The sequence below is a fragment of the Vigna angularis genome, chromosome 3 (assembly GCF_016808095.1).
Source record: "Vigna angularis cultivar LongXiaoDou No.4 chromosome 3, ASM1680809v1, whole genome shotgun sequence".
Classification (NCBI taxonomy): Eukaryota; Viridiplantae; Streptophyta; class Magnoliopsida; order Fabales; family Fabaceae; genus Vigna; species Vigna angularis.
Window position 1 is genome coordinate 5,325,349 of NC_068972.1, and position 19,195 is coordinate 5,344,543.

The following is a 19,195-nucleotide window of genomic DNA, read 5'->3' on the forward strand; positions in this document are numbered from 1 at the left end:
TTCATATCATCAACAAGTATAATCTCTAAATTAGACAATTGACCGTATTCACGTGAAAAAAAAAACAAATACAATATTACCACTTCAATAAATATCATACAAAATTTGTATGATTCATAAAGTCAACCTATTAACAATTCACCATTTTCTCATACACTCCAAAATCCTTTTCATAAAATCTTTTAGCAATTCAATTGGTTCAACTGAGTCTTCCAAAATCAATCATAAACCAACTATATGTGCATCTCTTGATCATCTATGCATGAAGAGAAAAACAAAAAAACTAAAACTTGAGTAGGACTAATTTTACTTACCAAATTCGACTAGTCTAAATCAATCAATTATTCACGAGCTCTTCGAAAACTTTTTCTAATAAAGTTTCTAAATTAAAAATTTGAAAATAACTGAAAAATGAATGTCTAACTTATATTTAGAGATTTTATTTCATAGTCACTTTAAAATATATTATTAAAATATTTTTGGTCTTATGAATTATATATTCCTAATACAATTCTATAATTTCAACCTCATATCATAAGTTCATGATATTACAATACTTGGGACACATATAATTAGTATTTATAACACATTTTTGTTATTTTAAATATTTTAATGATTATTATTTAAAATTTAATGATACTCATAAAAATAATATAATTTCAGTTTTACTATCAAGTTATTTGACATCTTTTTTCATATAATAAATAAAAGGTTTGATTAAATTTCAAATACATTATAAATTGAAGTATTTTCAATTCAAAATTATTTTTTTTTGTCTAAGTATTTTTATCGTTAATAGGATTGTGTGATTGTTTTTCGTCTTCTTGTTTACAACTACCTATTAATTTATGTGTTTCCTCTTTGACACTCTCGTTAATCAATAACTCACTTTTAAGGAGAAAAAAATTAGTTATATAAAGGAGTTAGAAAATTTGCAAAAGAACAAAAGAGTTTATTGATGAGTTAAAAAAGAAGAAGCAACATTTACATTATTCCGTTAAAAAAATCAAATAACATGATCATTGAATAAAAAAATAGAAACCATTTTAAATGACTAATAGATTAAAATTTATTGATAAAAATTAAATCAAAATTACCCAAATTATTATTTAATTAAAACTTAGTTAAACTTAAACAAAATAAAAATATTGTTTTACAAGCTATGTGATGAAGAGAAAAATATTTTTTTTATAAAATAGTATCATGAAATTTTAAGTAACCGAAATACCAATGTTTTTATGCAAATTCAGCTTGAAAAATAAATATTTAGCAAACCATGTGGATAGTGTGCCCCACACTATCGCTTGATTGTATGTAAAATATACTATATATTTTTTTTTTCTTCACCTATTTTTATTTTATTATCTCTCTTGTTTATAAAATTTGTATTATGTATATATATATATATATATATATATATATATATATTTATGTAATGTATGATTATAACATATGAGAAATAAAAATGGTAGGTGCAAGATCCGCGTAGATGGTTGCATGTGACGTCCATTGAATCGACGGTCGAGGACGTTTTGAAGGACACATGGGTGGCCACTGGCCTTCTTTATTAGGGTACCACGATATCACATGCCAAACTCTTGACTGTTCAAACCCCTTGTCCCCACTCCCCAAAATAATTCACTTTCTACTTTTCTTCAATTTTGGATTACTTGTCCACTCTCACTTTATCTTAAAAAGATCAAATATGCTGCATTATATTTTATGATTATTCTAAAATATTGATATTAATAAAATATTCAGAGGTGAAGAATTAATTATCATGTTTGTGCTTAAAAATAATAACTCTTGACAAATTTTATTTTAAATTAATTTTATACAAGTGAAAATTAATTTTTATCATATAAGACAAAAGGAAAAGTGGCAAAACTTTTATGGTGAGTTTGTTTTTGATTCCATTGTTGAAAAGTGAAGATGAATTTACAAGAAGGTAAAGGTGATTTTTCAATAGACTATTTTGATAATTAACTCAATAAGAGACTGAAGATATGTATAATGATAATGAGTGTATAATGAATTGACACTAAGTGACTCAATTCATACTCTCTACACTTGTTTTTATTATACAAATTTTTACTGTAACTTTAAACTTAACTCAATCTCAAAAAAATAGTTTGTAAGGTAGGATTTGTACTCAGTTATATATTATAAATTAGTCTTATCTATAATCAATGTGAAACTTATCATCTTGAGTGTGATACTAGACACTAATTAGTGGTTTGATAATGATCCGATAGCGAGTGGAACAACATGCTCAATAAACAACAAATATTGTTAGGATAAACTCTAATCTTAACTCTGATACCATGTAAAGAAATAGACTTTAAGTTTAACTCAACCTCACAAAAACGAATTATAAAGTGAGGTTTGCACTCATTACATCGATTAGAAATAAGTCAATTTATAATATATAAATGGGAACAAACCTCACTTTATAAGTCAGTTTTATCGGGTTGAGTTAGGCTTAAAGTTTACTTCTTAATATGATATATAATAGTTATAGTTAAAGTCTATCCTAATAATATTTATTTTTTGTGGAGTTAAATTAAATTTAAAGTCTACTTCTAACAATGACTTAAGCATTAAAGAGTTTTTTATGTAAATTTTTCTTTTTTCTTCTTCTCTCTGAAACATAAAATTCTCTCACCAAGAGATAATAACTTAGCTATTATAAATTTTATACCTTAAAAAGTACTTTATCAAAATCAGATTATATATATATATATATATATATATATATATATATATATATATATATATATATATATTGTATTATTTAATTAATGTATTTATACGTATTTTATGATGAATCACGGTGAATAAGAGTAAGTGTATATGTATAATTGATAATATGATGTGAAGTTTGATAATATATAATTTGTAATTGTAAGTAATTATAAGAATAATATTATTTGAATAAATTATTACACGTGGGTAAATAGTTAAGATATTTAGATTTTAATAATATACTAAATCAGGTAAAGAAGTATTACGTGGTTAAAAGTTCATGAAAGTTCTATCTACTAATTAAAACATTAAAATCAACACTAAGCTAAACTTAAAAATATTTGCCTTGTGATGTTGTCAAATAAGATCTATAAAGAAATTATTAGCCATACAAAATTGTTAATAAGTGTTAACTCATGAGTCTGAAGTTAATATTAACTTTGGAAATTATTAATCTTTATTTCTAAATATGAATATAAGATGTGATCTTTGAGTGGCAAGTATTAAAAGTAGACACCATTGATTCTATTATATATTTAATTGAAACGTGAACTTACCTTTTTGAATTACTTTGATTTTAATGATTTTATTATAATTTTGTTTTTGATGAGAGAATATCAATAATTATTAAAAGCAATAGACTTTCTACAGTAATACGCATATATACACTTATTAAAAGGCTTGTACTAATTTTGAAATGTAAAAATGCTTTATATTAGTTGAAGATACGGAGTGTTACATTAATGAGAAATCACTATATGTTACCTTTCATTAAATAAATTTAATAGAAAAAATTGTAGTATCTTTTATTTTTATTAAAATTTATAGAAAAATTAAGTGACAATATTAACTAAATGGTAACAATTTAATAATTTCTAATAAAAATGATTTTAATATTTATGCTTTTTAGAATGTGAAGAAAAAAAAATTCTAGCCTTTAAATTCAATATCTCCCTCATTAATAATTTAACCTTTGATTTTGTTTACTTTCCCACTGTTCTTTTATTTCCTTTCTTATTGCATTTATTGTGATTTTAACTTGTGCCAAATCATGATGGTATGTGAGCTAAAAGGTTAATGGCCACCTCCTCTGTGGAAATGACCCACCCCTATGCCACTTCCTTAAAGACACCTTCATTTTCAGACCAAACACGTTTGGCTATTATCAAAATCAATATTACTATTATAAGAAATGATCTAACATATAAATAACACCCCAAGACAAATATCAGAATTTATCATCAACATGTTATTAGTAAAATATGTCTAAATTTATTATATAAAAACTTACATCTAAATTTCTAGATAAAAATATATGATTGAAGTAAAATTTAATAAAGAAGAAGCAGTCAATTTTTTGTATAAAGATTTATTGCAAACGGTTTCTTTATGAATATTTCTTTGCGAAGGTGACATTAGCTGTGCATGATGGAAAATGTGTGGATATATAAAACAAGATAACTTTTTAATTAAATTACAAATATGATATTTGATTTGATATGTTATCTTTTTTTCTCACAACACCGCCCATATTGTCGGTTTTGTAAAAAGTTTATCCACGAAGGTGGATGTTCACGAACATGTTAACAATTATTCTAAACCTTTTTCGATCTACAATTGAAACGAAACTGCAGTAATCAAATTATAACATGTAAATTGAAGTTCTCAACGGTACACAAGTTCAATACTCTAATATCCTTACTTTTAAACCCATATATAATTAACAGATAGTGATAATTATAATTGTAATTAAGTGATTTTGACTGAACAAATGTAATTAATTTAAATGGTATAAAATATTTATAGAAAGGAGTTATTTTTTGAGATCAATACAACAAATCACTGCTTTTAATGAATTAAAAACAATGTCATTCATATATTAATAAGTTATATATTTTTTCATCAATCCTTATTTGACTACATACTTTACAGATAATGAATAATTTGATGTGAATTTAAGATATTTAACCGCAATGCAACAGGTTAAGACTTGTTGATATATAAATATACATAGATGGTTAATATAATCTTTTTTTAAATATTATCAGCTTTTATGTGTTAATCCTGGCCTATTTTGCATCATTAACAAGTCCAAATTTATATTAATAGGTTAAATAAAGTCAATAATCAGCACCAGAATTTCACAAATAAACGTTAAAACATGAAATAAAGTCAACAACGGGAACTAAACATTTTTTTTGAAATGGTTTTATAAAATAATTATTATAAAAATCAAATAACTTATAATTAGTGGAATTTAAGTATCAGTTTTTTAGCTGTCAGCATGTATTATATATTATATAAATAGTATTAGGGGAAGTGATAAAAATATTTTACACCTGGGGCAGAGAGAGGAAATGTTGGGCAAAAAACTCAGGATAAAAGAAAGCCAAGAGAGGAACACGGGTCGAAATAAGAATGGGCAATCAAGGGTAAGTTAGTAATTTCCATTGCAAAGTTTGAAAATAACGATGAAAGACAGCGAAAAACCTGAGGAATACGTTTTTGTTTTCCCATAAAAAAAAGTTATTTTACGCTTAACTGAAACATAATGAGAGCATTAAGTGCGGTAATCCCACATTCACTGTGGTTTGTTGGATTCACTTTGCCCACTGATGATTCCACTATTCCTAAACAAGAGAAATTAGCAAAATCACAAAACAAAACAAGAGTAACTCTTCTTTTTCTTGTTTTGGCTCCTCTCTCTGAAAAACTTGTACTTTTTTTACAGTGAATGACTCATTGGAGTGTCAGAACCTGCTGCCCAGAATATAATGCCAAGAGCCTCTCTCTAGGAGAGAGAAAAGGTGTGACTTTGTGGCTTACAGATGTAGAGAGAGAAAATGGGGTAAGGTTATCACACCTTCATACGAGTTTACCACTTCCCATTGCCAGATTCCATGTTTTTGGGGTGCGAGTGATCTGAAATGGACTAAAGTTCAGTGCTTTTCGTTGTTTACTCCATCCCCATTTGCTTAGTTTTGTGTTTTCTTCTCATTTCGGTGGTTGGTGGAGTCGGGGTTGCTCGTCTAGTTCGTTTTGCTTGGCGACTTCTTGATCTCGTAGGTGTTTCTGTTTTTTGTTTTTTTTTTTGGCCGAGGTTATCTTTTGTTTGATCATGACATAACTCACGAGCCAACAATGTCTTTTCTTCCTTTGGATGTCACTCACTGTTTCCTGCTTTTCCGTGTTTTTAGCCTCGCTCAGTCTCTACTAACCTTTGTGATATATATTTTTTTCTTTCTAGTGACTAATTTGTGCTTTTTAGTCATTTGGTGGGTTATTTTTGCATTTTATTCTCAGGATCTCTGGGTTTGTGATAATTCTAAAAAATAACGTAGAAGAAAAACGAAAATTTTATGTATGTTCTTGGATTTGGAGAAAAATGTTTGTGAATTTTAGGGGTGGGGTGTTACTGTTAATTTCTTTTGAACTCTTTCTGATATTTATTTATTTATTTTATTTATGATTTTGGCAGTTTCCCTGATTTTGAACTGGGGTTGCTGGAGCAAGAAATTCAATAAAACAATAAGGGGGTGGAGGCGTACCTAAAGATCCTCGTGGTAAGACAGTTCAGTTTTCTTGTAGATTAAACCATAGAAGTGAAGTTGAACTTCATGAATACGAGTTATTCTTGTTGAAGTAACTGTGTGATCATTTATATGATGTCAGGTAAAATAAATGGAGAAAAATACCTTAAGAGTCTGAAATTAGATCAACATAGCTGGTGGAAATCTATAGGCTGATAGTCTGGCCTGGATCCCATATCAAGCTTTTGCCAAATCAAATCCAGCTTTACTGCTGTTCTTTGCTGGAGTTATGGCAACATTGTTACATTCTGAGTCCAGGCGCTTATATTCTTGGTGGTGGGACAGCCACATTAGCCCAAAGAATTCAAAATGGCTTCAGGAGAACCTTACAGGTCTGTGTTCTTCCTCTACGTCTTCTATATCTACCATTGTCGTGCACACTATGCTGTGGCCCTTTTTCAAAAGCCAAATTTCGTCCAAAACAGTGATTTACACTAACGAAATTCATAAAAGACCTTGCTTCTGTAGCCTTTTAAGCGGTGTTATTAAGTGTTTACACTTTATGCAGACATGGATGCCAAAGTAAAAGCAATGATCAAGCTTATTGAAGAAGATGCGGACTCATTTGCAAGGAGGGCAGAGATGTATTATAAGAAGCGGCCAGAACTCATGAAATTAGTTGAGGAGTTCTATCGAGCATACCGTGCTTTAGCAGAGAGGTATGATCATGCGACAGGGGAGCTACGCCAGGCCCATAAAACCATTTCAGAAGCATTCCCCAACTTGCTGAATGATGATTCACCATGTGGTTCTTCAGGCACTGGAGCTGAGCCGCACACACCAGAAGGTCCACATCCAATTCGTTCATTATTGGAGTCAGTCGCCTTACAGAAAGATGCATTTGGATTTTCTTCCATCCAAAATACTTCAAAAACGAGTGGGGAGAGTTTTGAAGAATCTCCAAGCGGTCTTAGCAGAAAGGGTCTAAAGCAGCTAAACGATATGTTTGGGTTGTCTCCCTTAATGGCTGAAAATCAGAATGTGAAGGCCCAGAACCATTCTGAGTCTGAGCGTGCACAGAAAGCCGAAAGCGAAGTTCAAACCTTAAGGAAAGAACTGGAAGTTATACAGTCTGACAAGGATTCTATCTTTCTTCAGTATCAGAAGAGTTTGGAGAAGTTATCTGAATTGGAAAGAGAGCTAACTAAGGCGCAACAAGATGCTGGTGGCCTTGATGAGCGAGCAAGCAAAGCTGAAATTGAAATTAAAGTATTGAAAGAAGCCCTTTCTGAGCTTAAATATGAGAAGGATGCTGGTCTAGTTCAGTACAAGCAGTGCATGGAAAGGATAGCTAGTCTGGAAACTACATTATATCTGGCCCAGACAGATGCAAAGGGGAATGATGAAAGGGCTGCTAAAGCAGATACTGAAGCAAAAAATCTCAGAAAAGAACTTGCTAAATTGGAGGCCGAAAAGGATGCTGCTCATCTTCAATATAAACAATGTCTTGAAAAGATATCTGTTTTGGAGGCCAAGATCACCCATGCTGAGGAGAATTCCTTGAAACTGAATCAGCAGATTGAAAGAACAGAGCTGGAAGTTAAATCATTGAGGAAAAATCTTGCTGACCTGAATGAAGAGAAAGAATCTGTAGCTGCCCTGTACAAGCAGTGTTTGCTGAAAGTATCAACAATGGAGAGTGAAATTTTACATGCTCAAGAAATTTCAAAACGATTAAATAGAGAAATTGAGTTTGGGGTTGAAAAACTGAAGACTGCTGAAAAGCAGTGTGATATGTTGGAGAAATCAAATCAATCTCTTCAGCTAGAAGCTGATGTTCTATTGCAGAAGATTTCTGTGAAAGATCAAAAGCTTCTAGAGAAGCATACGGAGTTAGAGAGACTGCAGACTCTGATGCATGAGGAGCAGTCTCATTTCCTTCAAATTGAAACTACTCTGCATACTTTACAGGAGTCGTATTCTCAATCACAAGAGGAGCAAAGATCTCTTGCTTTGGAGCTTAAACATGGCCTTCAGCTATTGGAGGACGTAGAGCTTTCCAAACAAGGTTTTAAGGAAGAAATGCGGCAGATTGTGGAAGAAAACAGAACTTTGCATGAACTTAACTTCTCTTCCACCAGATCATTAAAAAATCAGCAAACAGAAATTTCAGAGTTGAAGAGGATCAAAGAGAAACTTGAACGAGAGTTTGCCATAAAGGTTGAACAAAGTAATGTCCTCCAACAGGAATCTAGCCAAGTAAAGGAAGAAATTCAGGTCTTGAATAATAGATACCAGACTATATTGGAAGAACTAGGCTCTGTAGGTTTAAATCCTAAATCTTTTGCAGCATCTGTGAAGGATTTACAGAAGGAGATCACAATGCTAAAGGAGGTGTGCAAATTGGAGCAAGATGAGAAAGAAGTTCTTCGTGAGAAGTCAAAGGATATGGATAAGCTTTTGAGTGAAAAAGCATTCATGGAGTCCTCCCTGTCAAATTTGAATGATGAGCTGAATGTATTAAGGGTTACGATGAAGAAACTTCAAGAATCCTGTGGTGTCCTGCAGGAAGAAAAATCTAGTCTTGCTGCTGAAAAATCAGCTTTACTTTCACAGTTACAAATTATCACTGAAAGTATGCAGAATCAATTGGAAAAGAATACCTTGCTGGAGAAGTCCCTTTGTGATGCAAAAATTGAACTTGAAGGTTTAAGGGCAAAATCAAGTAGCTTGGAAGAATTTTGCAATTTACTGAATGATGAAAAGCACAATCTTCTGAATGAAAGGAGTGTCCTGGTATCTCAATTGGAGAGTGTTGAAGCAAAACTAGGTAACCTGGAAAGAAGGTTTACAAAATTGGAAGAAAAATATGCTGATATGGAGAAAGACAAAGAAAGTAGGGTCAGTCAAGTAGAAGAACTCCATTTGCTGCTTTTGGCACAAAAAGAAAAGCATGCTAATCATAAAAATTCAAGTGAGGCCCGCATGGCAAATTTGGAAAATCTCGTTCTTCGGTTACAGGAAGAACGTCGAATGGGTAAGATAGAATTTGAAGAAGAACTTGATAAAGCTGTAAACGCTCAAGTTGAGATGTTTATTTTGCAAAAGTGTGTTGAAGACTTAGAGCAGAAGAACATGGGTTTATTATTTGAATGTCAAAAACACGTGGAGGAATCAAAATTTTCTGATAAAGTTATCTCTGAGTTGGAGAGTGAAAACCTTATGCAACAAATGGAGCTAGAGTTCTTGTTGGATGAAATCAGAAAGTTTAAAATGGGGATTCATCAAGTGCTAGGAGCCCTTCAGGTTGATTCTGGTGGGGGTCATGGCAAAGGGATCAAGCAAGAGGAAATGCCTATATCTCATATTTTGAGTAATATTGAGGGCTTGAAAGGATCTCTTGTGAAAACCCAGGAGGAGAAGCTTCAGCTACTTGTAGAGAATTCTGTCCTCCTAACTGTACTTTCGCAACAGGAATCTGAGGGAGCAGAACTGGTGACAGAGAAAGGGATCCTAGAGCAAGAGTTTGAAAACACAAGAGAGCAGCATGCAATGTTGCAAAAGGTTAAGCTTGAGCTTTTGGAGATCAACATGCAGCTTAGATCTGAAGTGACCAAGGGAGAAGCAAAGGAGAACGAGTTACAGTCCAAATTAGATGCCCTTCATCTGGACTTGATAGATTTGCAAAGAACTAATCTATTGTGTCAGGAAGAAAATTGTAGGTTACTTGAGGAGAAAAATTCACTAATGGGGAGTGTTTTAGACCTTAAAGATGCAAAGTCTGCCACTGAACAAGAGAATAGTATAATCCTCCACGAGGCACTGTCTCTGAAAAATCTTAGTTTGGTTTATGAGAGCTTCTTCACAGAGAAGGTCTTGGAACAACGTGCACTTGCTGAAAATCTCAGTGATCTTCACTCTTTGAACAGTGACCTTAAACGGGAGCTTGGTCTATTAAGGAAGAAGTTTGAGGTTAAAGAAGCTGAGAATGTTTATTTGAAGGAGTCAGTTGAGAGGACGGGCAAAGCAATGGAAGAATCCAAAGCTGAAAATGAGCATTTAAATTGTCAAATTGAAAGTTCAGAGAATCTTCTCGAGAAGAAGGATGAGGAGCTGTTAGAAATGTTGGAAAGGCTAAAGGCTGCAGAAACATTAAGTGCAGAGTTCTGCAGAAATATTGAGAAATTGAAGGCGGAAAAAGAACAATTAAGATTGATCAATGAGAATCTTGAGAGGCAGATTCTTGAACTATCAGAAGGTTGCATGAATCACAAAAAAGAAATTGAACACCTTACGGAAGCAAACAGGAGTTTACTGTCACAGATGAGGTCCTTACGTCAAGAAGTTGAACAACAGAGGGCAAGGGAGGAAACATTGAGTTCAGAGTTGCTGGATAAAACAAACGAATTTGAACTTTGGGAGGCTGAGGCTGCTACATTCTATTTTGATCTTCAGATTTCGTCTATTAGTGAAGCATTGTTGGAAAATAAGGTCAACGAACTTTCTGGAGTTTGCATGAGACTTGAAGAAGAACGTGATGCAAAAAGCATGGAGATTAAACAGATGACAGAAAGAGTCAGTCTACTGGAAGGTGAAGTTGGAGGATTGAAAGGACGGTTATCTGCGTATACACCTGTCATTAGTTCTTTGAAAGAGGATTTTGCTTCTTTAGAACAAACAGCTCTGCTTCGAGTAAAAACAGTGCCTGTTAAATGCAATCATGAACAAAAGGTAGTATTCTGTATTGACTTGTTACCCTAAACTTCTGTTTTGTTCTTTATTATTTTTCTTCTCATTAAATGATGCAATTAGCATATACGGGAGACATTACATGAATTCTACTTATCCCTGTTTACCATGAATGTTTGTTTTTTTTCCAGGACGCAGGAATTGAAACTTGTCTCCAAGAAAATGGCCATCAAAGTTCAGCAGATAACAGAAGCACTTTGATACCGGATGGGGTTTCAGATTTGCTGAGCATGAAGGCAAGGATTAGAGCGGTTGAGATGTCGCTGGTGCAAGAAATTGAGAGGCATGTGAAGGAAGAAAATCTAACCACTAAAGCTAATCCAGGAGCTCTTAGAAATGTGTCAAACGTGGTAGTTTCACCATACGTAGAAGAGAATGGCAGCAGAAAAGAAGACAAGGTACTCAAGGATGGGAGCACTTTTGATCTCAACTCATGGAGAACAAAACCTGAAAGTGGGTCATTGATGAAAGACATTCCACTTGATCATATCTCAGACACTCCAGCCACCAAAAGTTGCCGGAGAGTGAATAGTGGGACTGATGATCAGATGCTTGAATTATGGGAAACTGCCGAGCAGGACTGCTGTGATAGTTCCATAGATAATGAAGCAATGAAGCAAAGTTCTGTACCAACAGAGGATCTTATCACATACCATCAGTCAGACAATTCTGGTAAATTCCTAAATACCTCCTCAGAATTGGATGTAGAAAAGGAATTGGGTGTTGACAGGTTTCAGTTATCAAGAAGCATAAAAGAGAGAACTCAAGATGGCAAGAGGAAAAAGATACTGGAGAGGCTTTCTTCGGACGCGCAGAAACTGTCCATTCTTAAGACAAGCGTGCAAGATTTGAAACAGAAAATGGAGACAAAGAAGAGAAACAAGAAGGGAGATTACACTGAATATGAAACAGTTAAAAGACAGATAGAAGAAGTTGAGGGAGCTGTTGTGAAATTAGCAGATACTAATGATCAACTGACAAAGGATCTTGAAGAGGGTGCTCCATCTTTGAACAGGGAAACTTCCGTTGAGTTGGAAAAGAGTAGACAAATCCAGAGAAAAAGAGTAACGGAGCAGGCACGAAAAGGTTCTGAACAGATTGGACGGCTGCAGTTTGATGTGCAGAACATACAATACACTTTGCTGAAGTTGGCTGATGAAAAGAGCAAAGGGAAGAACAGATTCACTGGAAAAACAGTGATCTTGCTTAGGGACTTCATTCACAGTGGGAAGAAAAGTAGTAAAAAACGCAGCAAGGGGTTTTGTGGATGTTCAAGGCCTTCAACTAATGAGGACTAAGTCAGAAAATTAGAACCATTTTCTTGTAACTACTTTCTCTGATTGGTATGTGTCTAATCTAGCATAATAATTTTTAATTTTAGCTGGTAAAAATGTTGTTAGGCTTTATCTGATCACAGTAGCTTTCAAAGGAGTTGTACTGAGCCACATTTTAGCCAAGAAGTTGCTCTGTCATGTTTGGCAGTGCTTAAGCTGTGAAAGCAATGAGCAGGAAATAAAGCTTTTCACTATTTTCTTCAACGTTTGATGTCTAATGAAATGGAATGTTTCTTAACACGTTCACATGTTGTCTGCATTACTTCATGACATAACTAATGAAGTTATGCATGCAACTATGCAGTGTTGTGGCTAATTCCATTCTTCTTTGACCATTTTGAAACAGAGGTATCTCTTTAAAGCATTGGAAATATTTTGAAGTGTTGCATGAATTTGTGTGTTCAAATATTTTACAATAATATCAAATTTGTTTTTAATTTCTCCAAATGTTAAAAAGTATATTTTTTTTGTTTCCCTAAATATTTTTACTGTTTTAATTCTTTTAATGTCCTGCATCAGTAATATGTTTATATTATTTTTATTAACAAATGAAGAGGAAAATTAAGGGTTTTTAAAGAATTTATAATGTTCTACATACAAAGAAGCAATTCTGAAAATTTAAGTTAATTTATTTTATTTTCTTTTTCTTAAGTTAAAAAATAAATATATTTTACATAAAGTACGAGAAATGTTTTAGATTCTTATTAAAGCAATCAACGAATCCTCTTATTTTGTTGTAGTAAAATAATCAGAGCTAGTAAAAATTTTCTGAAGTGTATTATATGTTTCTTTTCTATATTATTATATGTTTTTTATAAATAGACTGAAACCATTTTTTGTCTTTTTATTTAAAAATTAAAATGTCATTTATAATGTATTATTATTTTTTGTTCCTATCATATTTTATGCTATACATTGTTTAGTCGAGATATAATTCAGAAACATTTATACTATGTAAGATTTTTAAACGTGGTAGGACACCTTTTCTATTTATTTTTCAAAGCATGTTATCTTGATTAATCCATTCTAAAAGAATTTCAAAGAAAATGTAATTTGTTTACATGTAATTGATTTATGAGAATGCACATGTTTTAAATTATTGTTTATGAAGTAGATAAATAAATACAAACTATAACTTCAATTATATATAATCTACTGTTAACAAAGATTTCTAGCACCTTTTTTAAACAAGTCGTGTTTCACATACCTTCTATGTCACAAACTAGCCATATTAAATTGTCATTTGTTCATATTCATTTACATCAATGATATTCTGAATTGTCTATCAGTTTTAATATAAAATTAATCTCATTCTAATTTAAATATAATTTCGTATATTAGAATAGCCCAAATTCTAAAATACTAATTATAAATAATCATGTGTAGTATGGGTAAATATGAAACAATGATATTTCATACAGCAACAATAATATAAGAGTAAGTTAAATAAAACATGCAACAAGTTTTTAAGATTTTCAAAAATTGCATTAGCTAAGCTATCTCTAATACAAAAGTTTAACATTTCTTAATTTTTTTTATTTCCATTATAATTTATCACTTTGAATATTTTCTTACCACTTTTGCTTTAGTGCAAGAATATAAGATTCATTTCAATATTCTTAGAAAAAAATAGTTTGGAATTATACAATTAAAAAAAACAACAATGAAAAGTGTTTTTAAATGAGTGCAGAAAGAAACTTACGGAGGCGCAAGTGCCTTCCACCAGTTCTAAGGTTATGCAGGCCAATATCAATAAGCTTGCTAGAACATGGGTCATCAATCGACAGATATATATCCAATAGAACTTTTTGAGTTTCCACTGACAAATCAACACATAAATTTATCAGCATTATTGAAATAAAATTGTTGAAAGTGAGTTTTGAAAACTCAGGTGCAGTGAGGAGAGAGAAGAACCAGGTGTTCCAATGTAAGATATAGTCGGTGGTATGGTTTGTCTTATCAGAACATAATGTAGATTAATTTATTTATATTTAAAATAACGGCAACAAAAACTTCAAGGGAGCACTTTAAGTAATGTTTTCTGATAAAATAAAAATATTTCAAGATTTGTCTGTTGATAGGCGTTTCCAAAATCAATATTTTTCCCTGCAATCGTATTGGAACACCTATCAATTCATAGTCAATCAAGGGGGCTTGCAAGAATACTGTAATTTGGTGTATTGTTTTCTTGGACCCCACTCCAAGCATAGCACGAACTATATCATTCTCTACAGTGGCTCATATATAAATATTGCCAAACCTTGGATCCATTCTTGCCCAGATGATGGAGGGAGATACTATATGTGCAGCAACAACAAATATCAGAGATGAGGGGATCGATCTAACCCAAATCTCTCTTCGACTCATTAGTCTTGATGATCTTGATTATGTAATGGCGTGGACCACAGATGAAAAAGTAGCCAGATATTGCACTTGGGAACCTTACACTATCAAAGAGGAAGGCATCAACTTTAAATCAAAATATAGTAAGTAAATATCTATGGTTCCGAGCAATTTGCCTCAACGATCGTGTAATTGGGTGTATTAATTTGTTCTTATGTGAGGGGCAGGGTAGGAACAGGCACAAATCTGCCGAACTTGGCTACGCTTTAGGCTCCAGATACTGGGGTAAAGGGATTGCAACACATGTTGTGGAACAAGTTGTTAAAGCTGCATTTACAGAGTTTCCACACTTGGAAAGGCTTCAAGCTCTGATCTTTGTGGAAAATGTGGGTTCTCAAAGGGTGCTGCTGGACAAGGCTGATTTTCAAAGGAAGGGCGTTCTCAGGATGTATGCCATCATTAAAGGAAAACGTAGAGATCTGGCTAGTTACAGTGTTCTCAACAATGATTGTCGTAGTTGATTTGTTTCAAGCATGTCTCAACTCCAGTTTTGAGCCACCTTGAATACGTAAGTGTGTATCAAATATTAGAATAGATGCTACAAACATCCCTGGCATCCATAACATTCATACGATCTTTATGCGTTGTAGCACATTTCACCTATAAGCTTGTAGCTTTTTTATGACGATGTTACGCCTAGGTTACGCGAAATTATACAATCAAGCGCTAAATAACAACTAATTCAGACATCACTTAAATAAGAATACAATAAACAAGCAATAAATCATATCACCAACTTTCAACAGGAGTTTAATTTTACTTTCCGATAAAACGAGAAATGTTAATGGCCTTATCTGTTGCCTCCGTTGACTGAAAATGAATCGGTATTCCAAAAAACACTCATGTTTCACTTCCTACTTGTAAAAATTAATCTTCTACAATTACTGACAATCTAGACATTGATACAATGATAATTACAAGAAAATAAATTAACAAGACAATATACAATATTAAAAAGAACAATATAATCTGCCAATAACTCAATATCGGTAAAGCAACCAAATCTGATTTTGGGTGCTCAACAAACCCAGATGTATTACGAGCAAAAAATATCTGATTGTCAAAACAAAACTGGTTTACTCGGCTTACACAAACACTAAACTGAAGTTTTAAACTTAATTTTCAATGATAACATCAGGAAACAGAAAACTACAACAAGCTGAATGCAGTATCACTGAATTAAGCTCCAACAATTTCGGTGGGTTCCTCTGCAATTGTTTCATCAGCAGGTCTGTCTACCTTTGTGCCAACATCTTCTGAGTAATCACCATGAACCTACAAGGGCCAAACCGAAAATAAATCCGCTTATAAGGTGTCATCAACATGTACCAGTAAAAACTTTATTTCTTGGCAAGACATGATAATTGCCGTGATCAACAAATCATAAGGTTTAATCAAGGGAATAATAGAAATAACATTTAAGTACGACAAAATTTCTATTTTGGTGGCTATAAGAAAGTGAACTAGTTTATAGATAAGAAAGATAACATGCTCAATTTGTTCAGCTGATCCATCTATTCACAGTAAAAGAATTCAAAAACCCTGGACATTGGTATGATCAACTAGGACTGCCAGATTTATTAACAATACAAATCGTCTATCAACTATTATTTCAGACACACACATTAAGTTATCTCCTAATGGTAAACCAAGCACACACAGTAGACATCAAAGTTTGTTCAGGTAAATGAATTTTTGAAATATTTTTCATGACGTATGGTATAGAAGAAAGATGAAAAAAAAAAATTTTAAAAATTACCTCCATCAGTTTCCCAAGATCAAACTTAGGAGCTTTAAGAATCTTGACTTTTCGGACAAACACGTTCTGCAGCGGATAAATGCTAGACGTTGCCTTCTCAATTTCTTTTCCAATAATCTCAGGAATAAACTTTCGGACCAACTCCTTCAAATCACAGGATGTTGCCTGGTTGGTCATGATCTCTCTCATCTTCCTACGTATCTGAAAAGTTAAAAGTACGATACCAATTATTAAACTGCAATAGCGTAGCAAAAACCACAAAGTCTACAGTTAAAAACCACTATGCACTGTATACAGAGAAGTGCAACCAGAACATGTCCTGTAAACCATATTGAATGCGGAGTACATACTTTGTATTGACAAACAAAACAAAAATATTGCTCAACAGTAGAATCTTATTACAATATTGGTGCGTATACCTGTCTAATCTGGCTTGATTGGGCATAACAGGTTCTCTTCACCTGGTTAGCTCTTCTCTTGGTGAATCCAATACAAAACATCCTCAATGTGTAACTATCAGTTGTCTTCACATCCACATGGGCTTCAATAAGTGTTTGCCATTTTCGAACCAAAGACCTCAGTTTGTCTGTGGTGAAATCCATTCCCTATAAAATGAAAGATTAAAGGATTCATATTTGATAAAAAAAAAACAACGCAGGATGGTATGATGAACAAAAATGGTACAGTCATCAATCATACCCAGAAATTCGTCAGGACATTCTTCCCTTGAATATCTTCAGCTCTCAGCCTTATCTTCCTGAATGCATGATCCTCATCTCCTTGAAGATCAGCTAATGAGACCTCAAAGACTCTATGTTTGAGTCCTTCAGAGGCAATCTGTAATTTAAAACAACCACGGTAAACATTATCAAATTATTGTCCATAATACGCGTGTAGACAAGCAACTGACGATTGATAGACAGCAAACCCTTAGAAGATTCATAGGCCCTTGTTTTCCCAATAGAACCAAAAATGCAATAAACACACACCTCAAAGTTTAAACCTATATTTATTTTTCCCATATATTATAGAGATCTAAGAAAGAAAAAAAGGAAGCTGACATTCTGTTTAAGTTCTCCCGGTTTACACGGTAAATATAGGAACTAGTCATTCGACGAAATGCACCAGAATTACAAAGAAAGAAAATCCCCAGTCAAAAGCAACACATGTGTATCAGCCATCTTATCAATATGACAATTCATGTCCGAGCTATATCATAAGAAAAGTTCAAAAATGAAAGACCTATTACAAGTGATCCACAACACAAAGCCAACAAATTTTCGCTAAAATGGTAAAAATGCCAATTCTTTGTACATATTCCGAAAGCAATACCTTGGTACCCTGAGTACGGCTGACGAGGGTTTTGCCAACATTTTTTACTTGGAAAACAGAGGGAGCCTTAATGTCATACCAATCCTTCTTGGAAAAGGGATCAGCTCTGCAAATTCATATACAAACGAAACCCATATTTCAATTGAAAAACTGATACAACTAAAAAGAGAAGAAACATGCCACAAAGGATAGAAATGGAAGATACTAACGCCTTCTTCTTGCCACCCTTCTTCCCTTTGGAGATGCGCTTGTTCTTTCCAACGGCCATGGCTCACTGTGTGCGGTGTGAGTGACAGCAGCTGCGAATGACAACAAGAGCAACAATGGCACCCGAATAAACCTCAAACCCTAACCTTTTATATACCTCTCTCCTTTTATCTTCATTATGAATAATTTAGGGTTTTTCTGATGCCAAGATTGCATGGGCTTGGGCTCTTTAAGATCAATGTCACCTGGGCTTTTAAATCGTGGACCTCGTCTCAAGATAATAAGGCCCATCTTAGGAAGCCGAACACTTTCTTTCTAACCCAATGCATAAAAAAAGACATCAAGCCATCGATTCTGCTATTTCTTTCCTAAATTAAAATTTTGGTCTCTTTTAATTGGCTTTCTTTTTTGTGCGTAATTTTAGTTTTTAAACTATAAAAATATTTAATTTTGATTGAATCTTCAATCAGATCTCGCGATATACATTTAATTTATTGTGTTTTAAATATAAGCCTATAAAACAAAAGATTTGGAGTGAAAGACTAAAAACCTAGCTCCTGCCTATTGTGACTACAGTTAAGATCGCAATAACCTTGCTTCCGCATACTTGGATTAGTTTATGTCTCACATCGAAAGATTAATAAAAATGAACCCTATGTACATAATAAAATCTAGAAATGCATTGTATTAAGAGGTTTTGAATTGATGCAAACGTGGGCAACAACTAACAAAGAAGAAGCATTTATTATGTGAAATTTTGAAATTGACTAAATCAACCACTTTTCTATTCTTCATGGTCAAATAGTTACATCTTCCTTCTCAAAGTGAACCATAACAATGGTGAAAGTGTGCTTCTAATGGATCTCCATAACATGCATGACTCTCTTCAAATCACTACTTTTTTATGGAGAATACACAAAATAACAAAGGAAAATATAAAAGAAAGGATCCAAAGGGTAAAAGGTGAGAGAAGGGAACAACAGAATCATGTCACTAGCCTACTTATATATCATCTTTACATCATTTTTTTCTGTTAAACTCTCTCTCTTGCTTCTTCTGATTTCCTGAATTCTAGGATCTGCGACCACATCTCCATTTTACTCAAACTCTCGAATCAATTTTTCTGTCTAACATCT

The 19,195-nt window shown here is 33.0% G+C and overlaps 2 protein-coding genes and 1 pseudogene across 3 annotated transcripts; 2 read left to right on the forward strand and 1 right to left on the reverse strand.

Annotated features, from left to right (window-relative positions):
- Window positions 1-5,421: 5,421 nt before the first annotated feature.
- LOC108325812 (protein NETWORKED 1A) lies at window positions 5,422-12,562 on the forward strand. Of its 2 annotated transcripts, none has more exons than XM_017558891.2 (5): window positions 5,422-5,807; window positions 6,224-6,308; window positions 6,418-6,667; window positions 6,844-11,006; window positions 11,156-12,562. In XM_017558891.2, exons 3-5 carry the CDS (start codon window positions 6,565-6,567, stop codon window positions 12,320-12,322), a joined length of 5,433 nt encoding a protein of 1,810 aa, XP_017414380.2. In that variant the 5' UTR covers window positions 5,422-5,807; window positions 6,224-6,308; window positions 6,418-6,564; the 3' UTR covers window positions 12,323-12,562. The 2 variants fall into 2 exon arrangements, with proteins under 2 accessions (XP_017414380.2, XP_017414381.2); XM_017558892.2 differs by having other exon boundaries at window positions 5,422-5,593.
- A 1,671-nt stretch (window positions 12,563-14,233) lies between these two features.
- LOC108325815 (uncharacterized) lies at window positions 14,234-15,569 on the forward strand (annotated as a pseudogene).
- Window positions 15,570-15,711: 142 nt separating this feature from the next.
- On the reverse strand, window positions 15,712-18,223 carry LOC108325814 (40S ribosomal protein S3a). Its single transcript, XM_017558893.2, has 6 exons — window positions 18,062-18,223; window positions 17,853-17,958; window positions 17,220-17,357; window positions 16,940-17,125; window positions 16,521-16,721; window positions 15,712-16,036 (listed from the first exon to the last, which is right to left on the reverse strand). Exons 1-6 carry the CDS (start codon window positions 18,118-18,120, stop codon window positions 15,941-15,943), a joined length of 786 nt encoding a protein of 261 aa, XP_017414382.1. The 5' UTR covers window positions 18,121-18,223; the 3' UTR covers window positions 15,712-15,940.
- Between the last annotated feature and the right edge of the window lie 972 nt (window positions 18,224-19,195).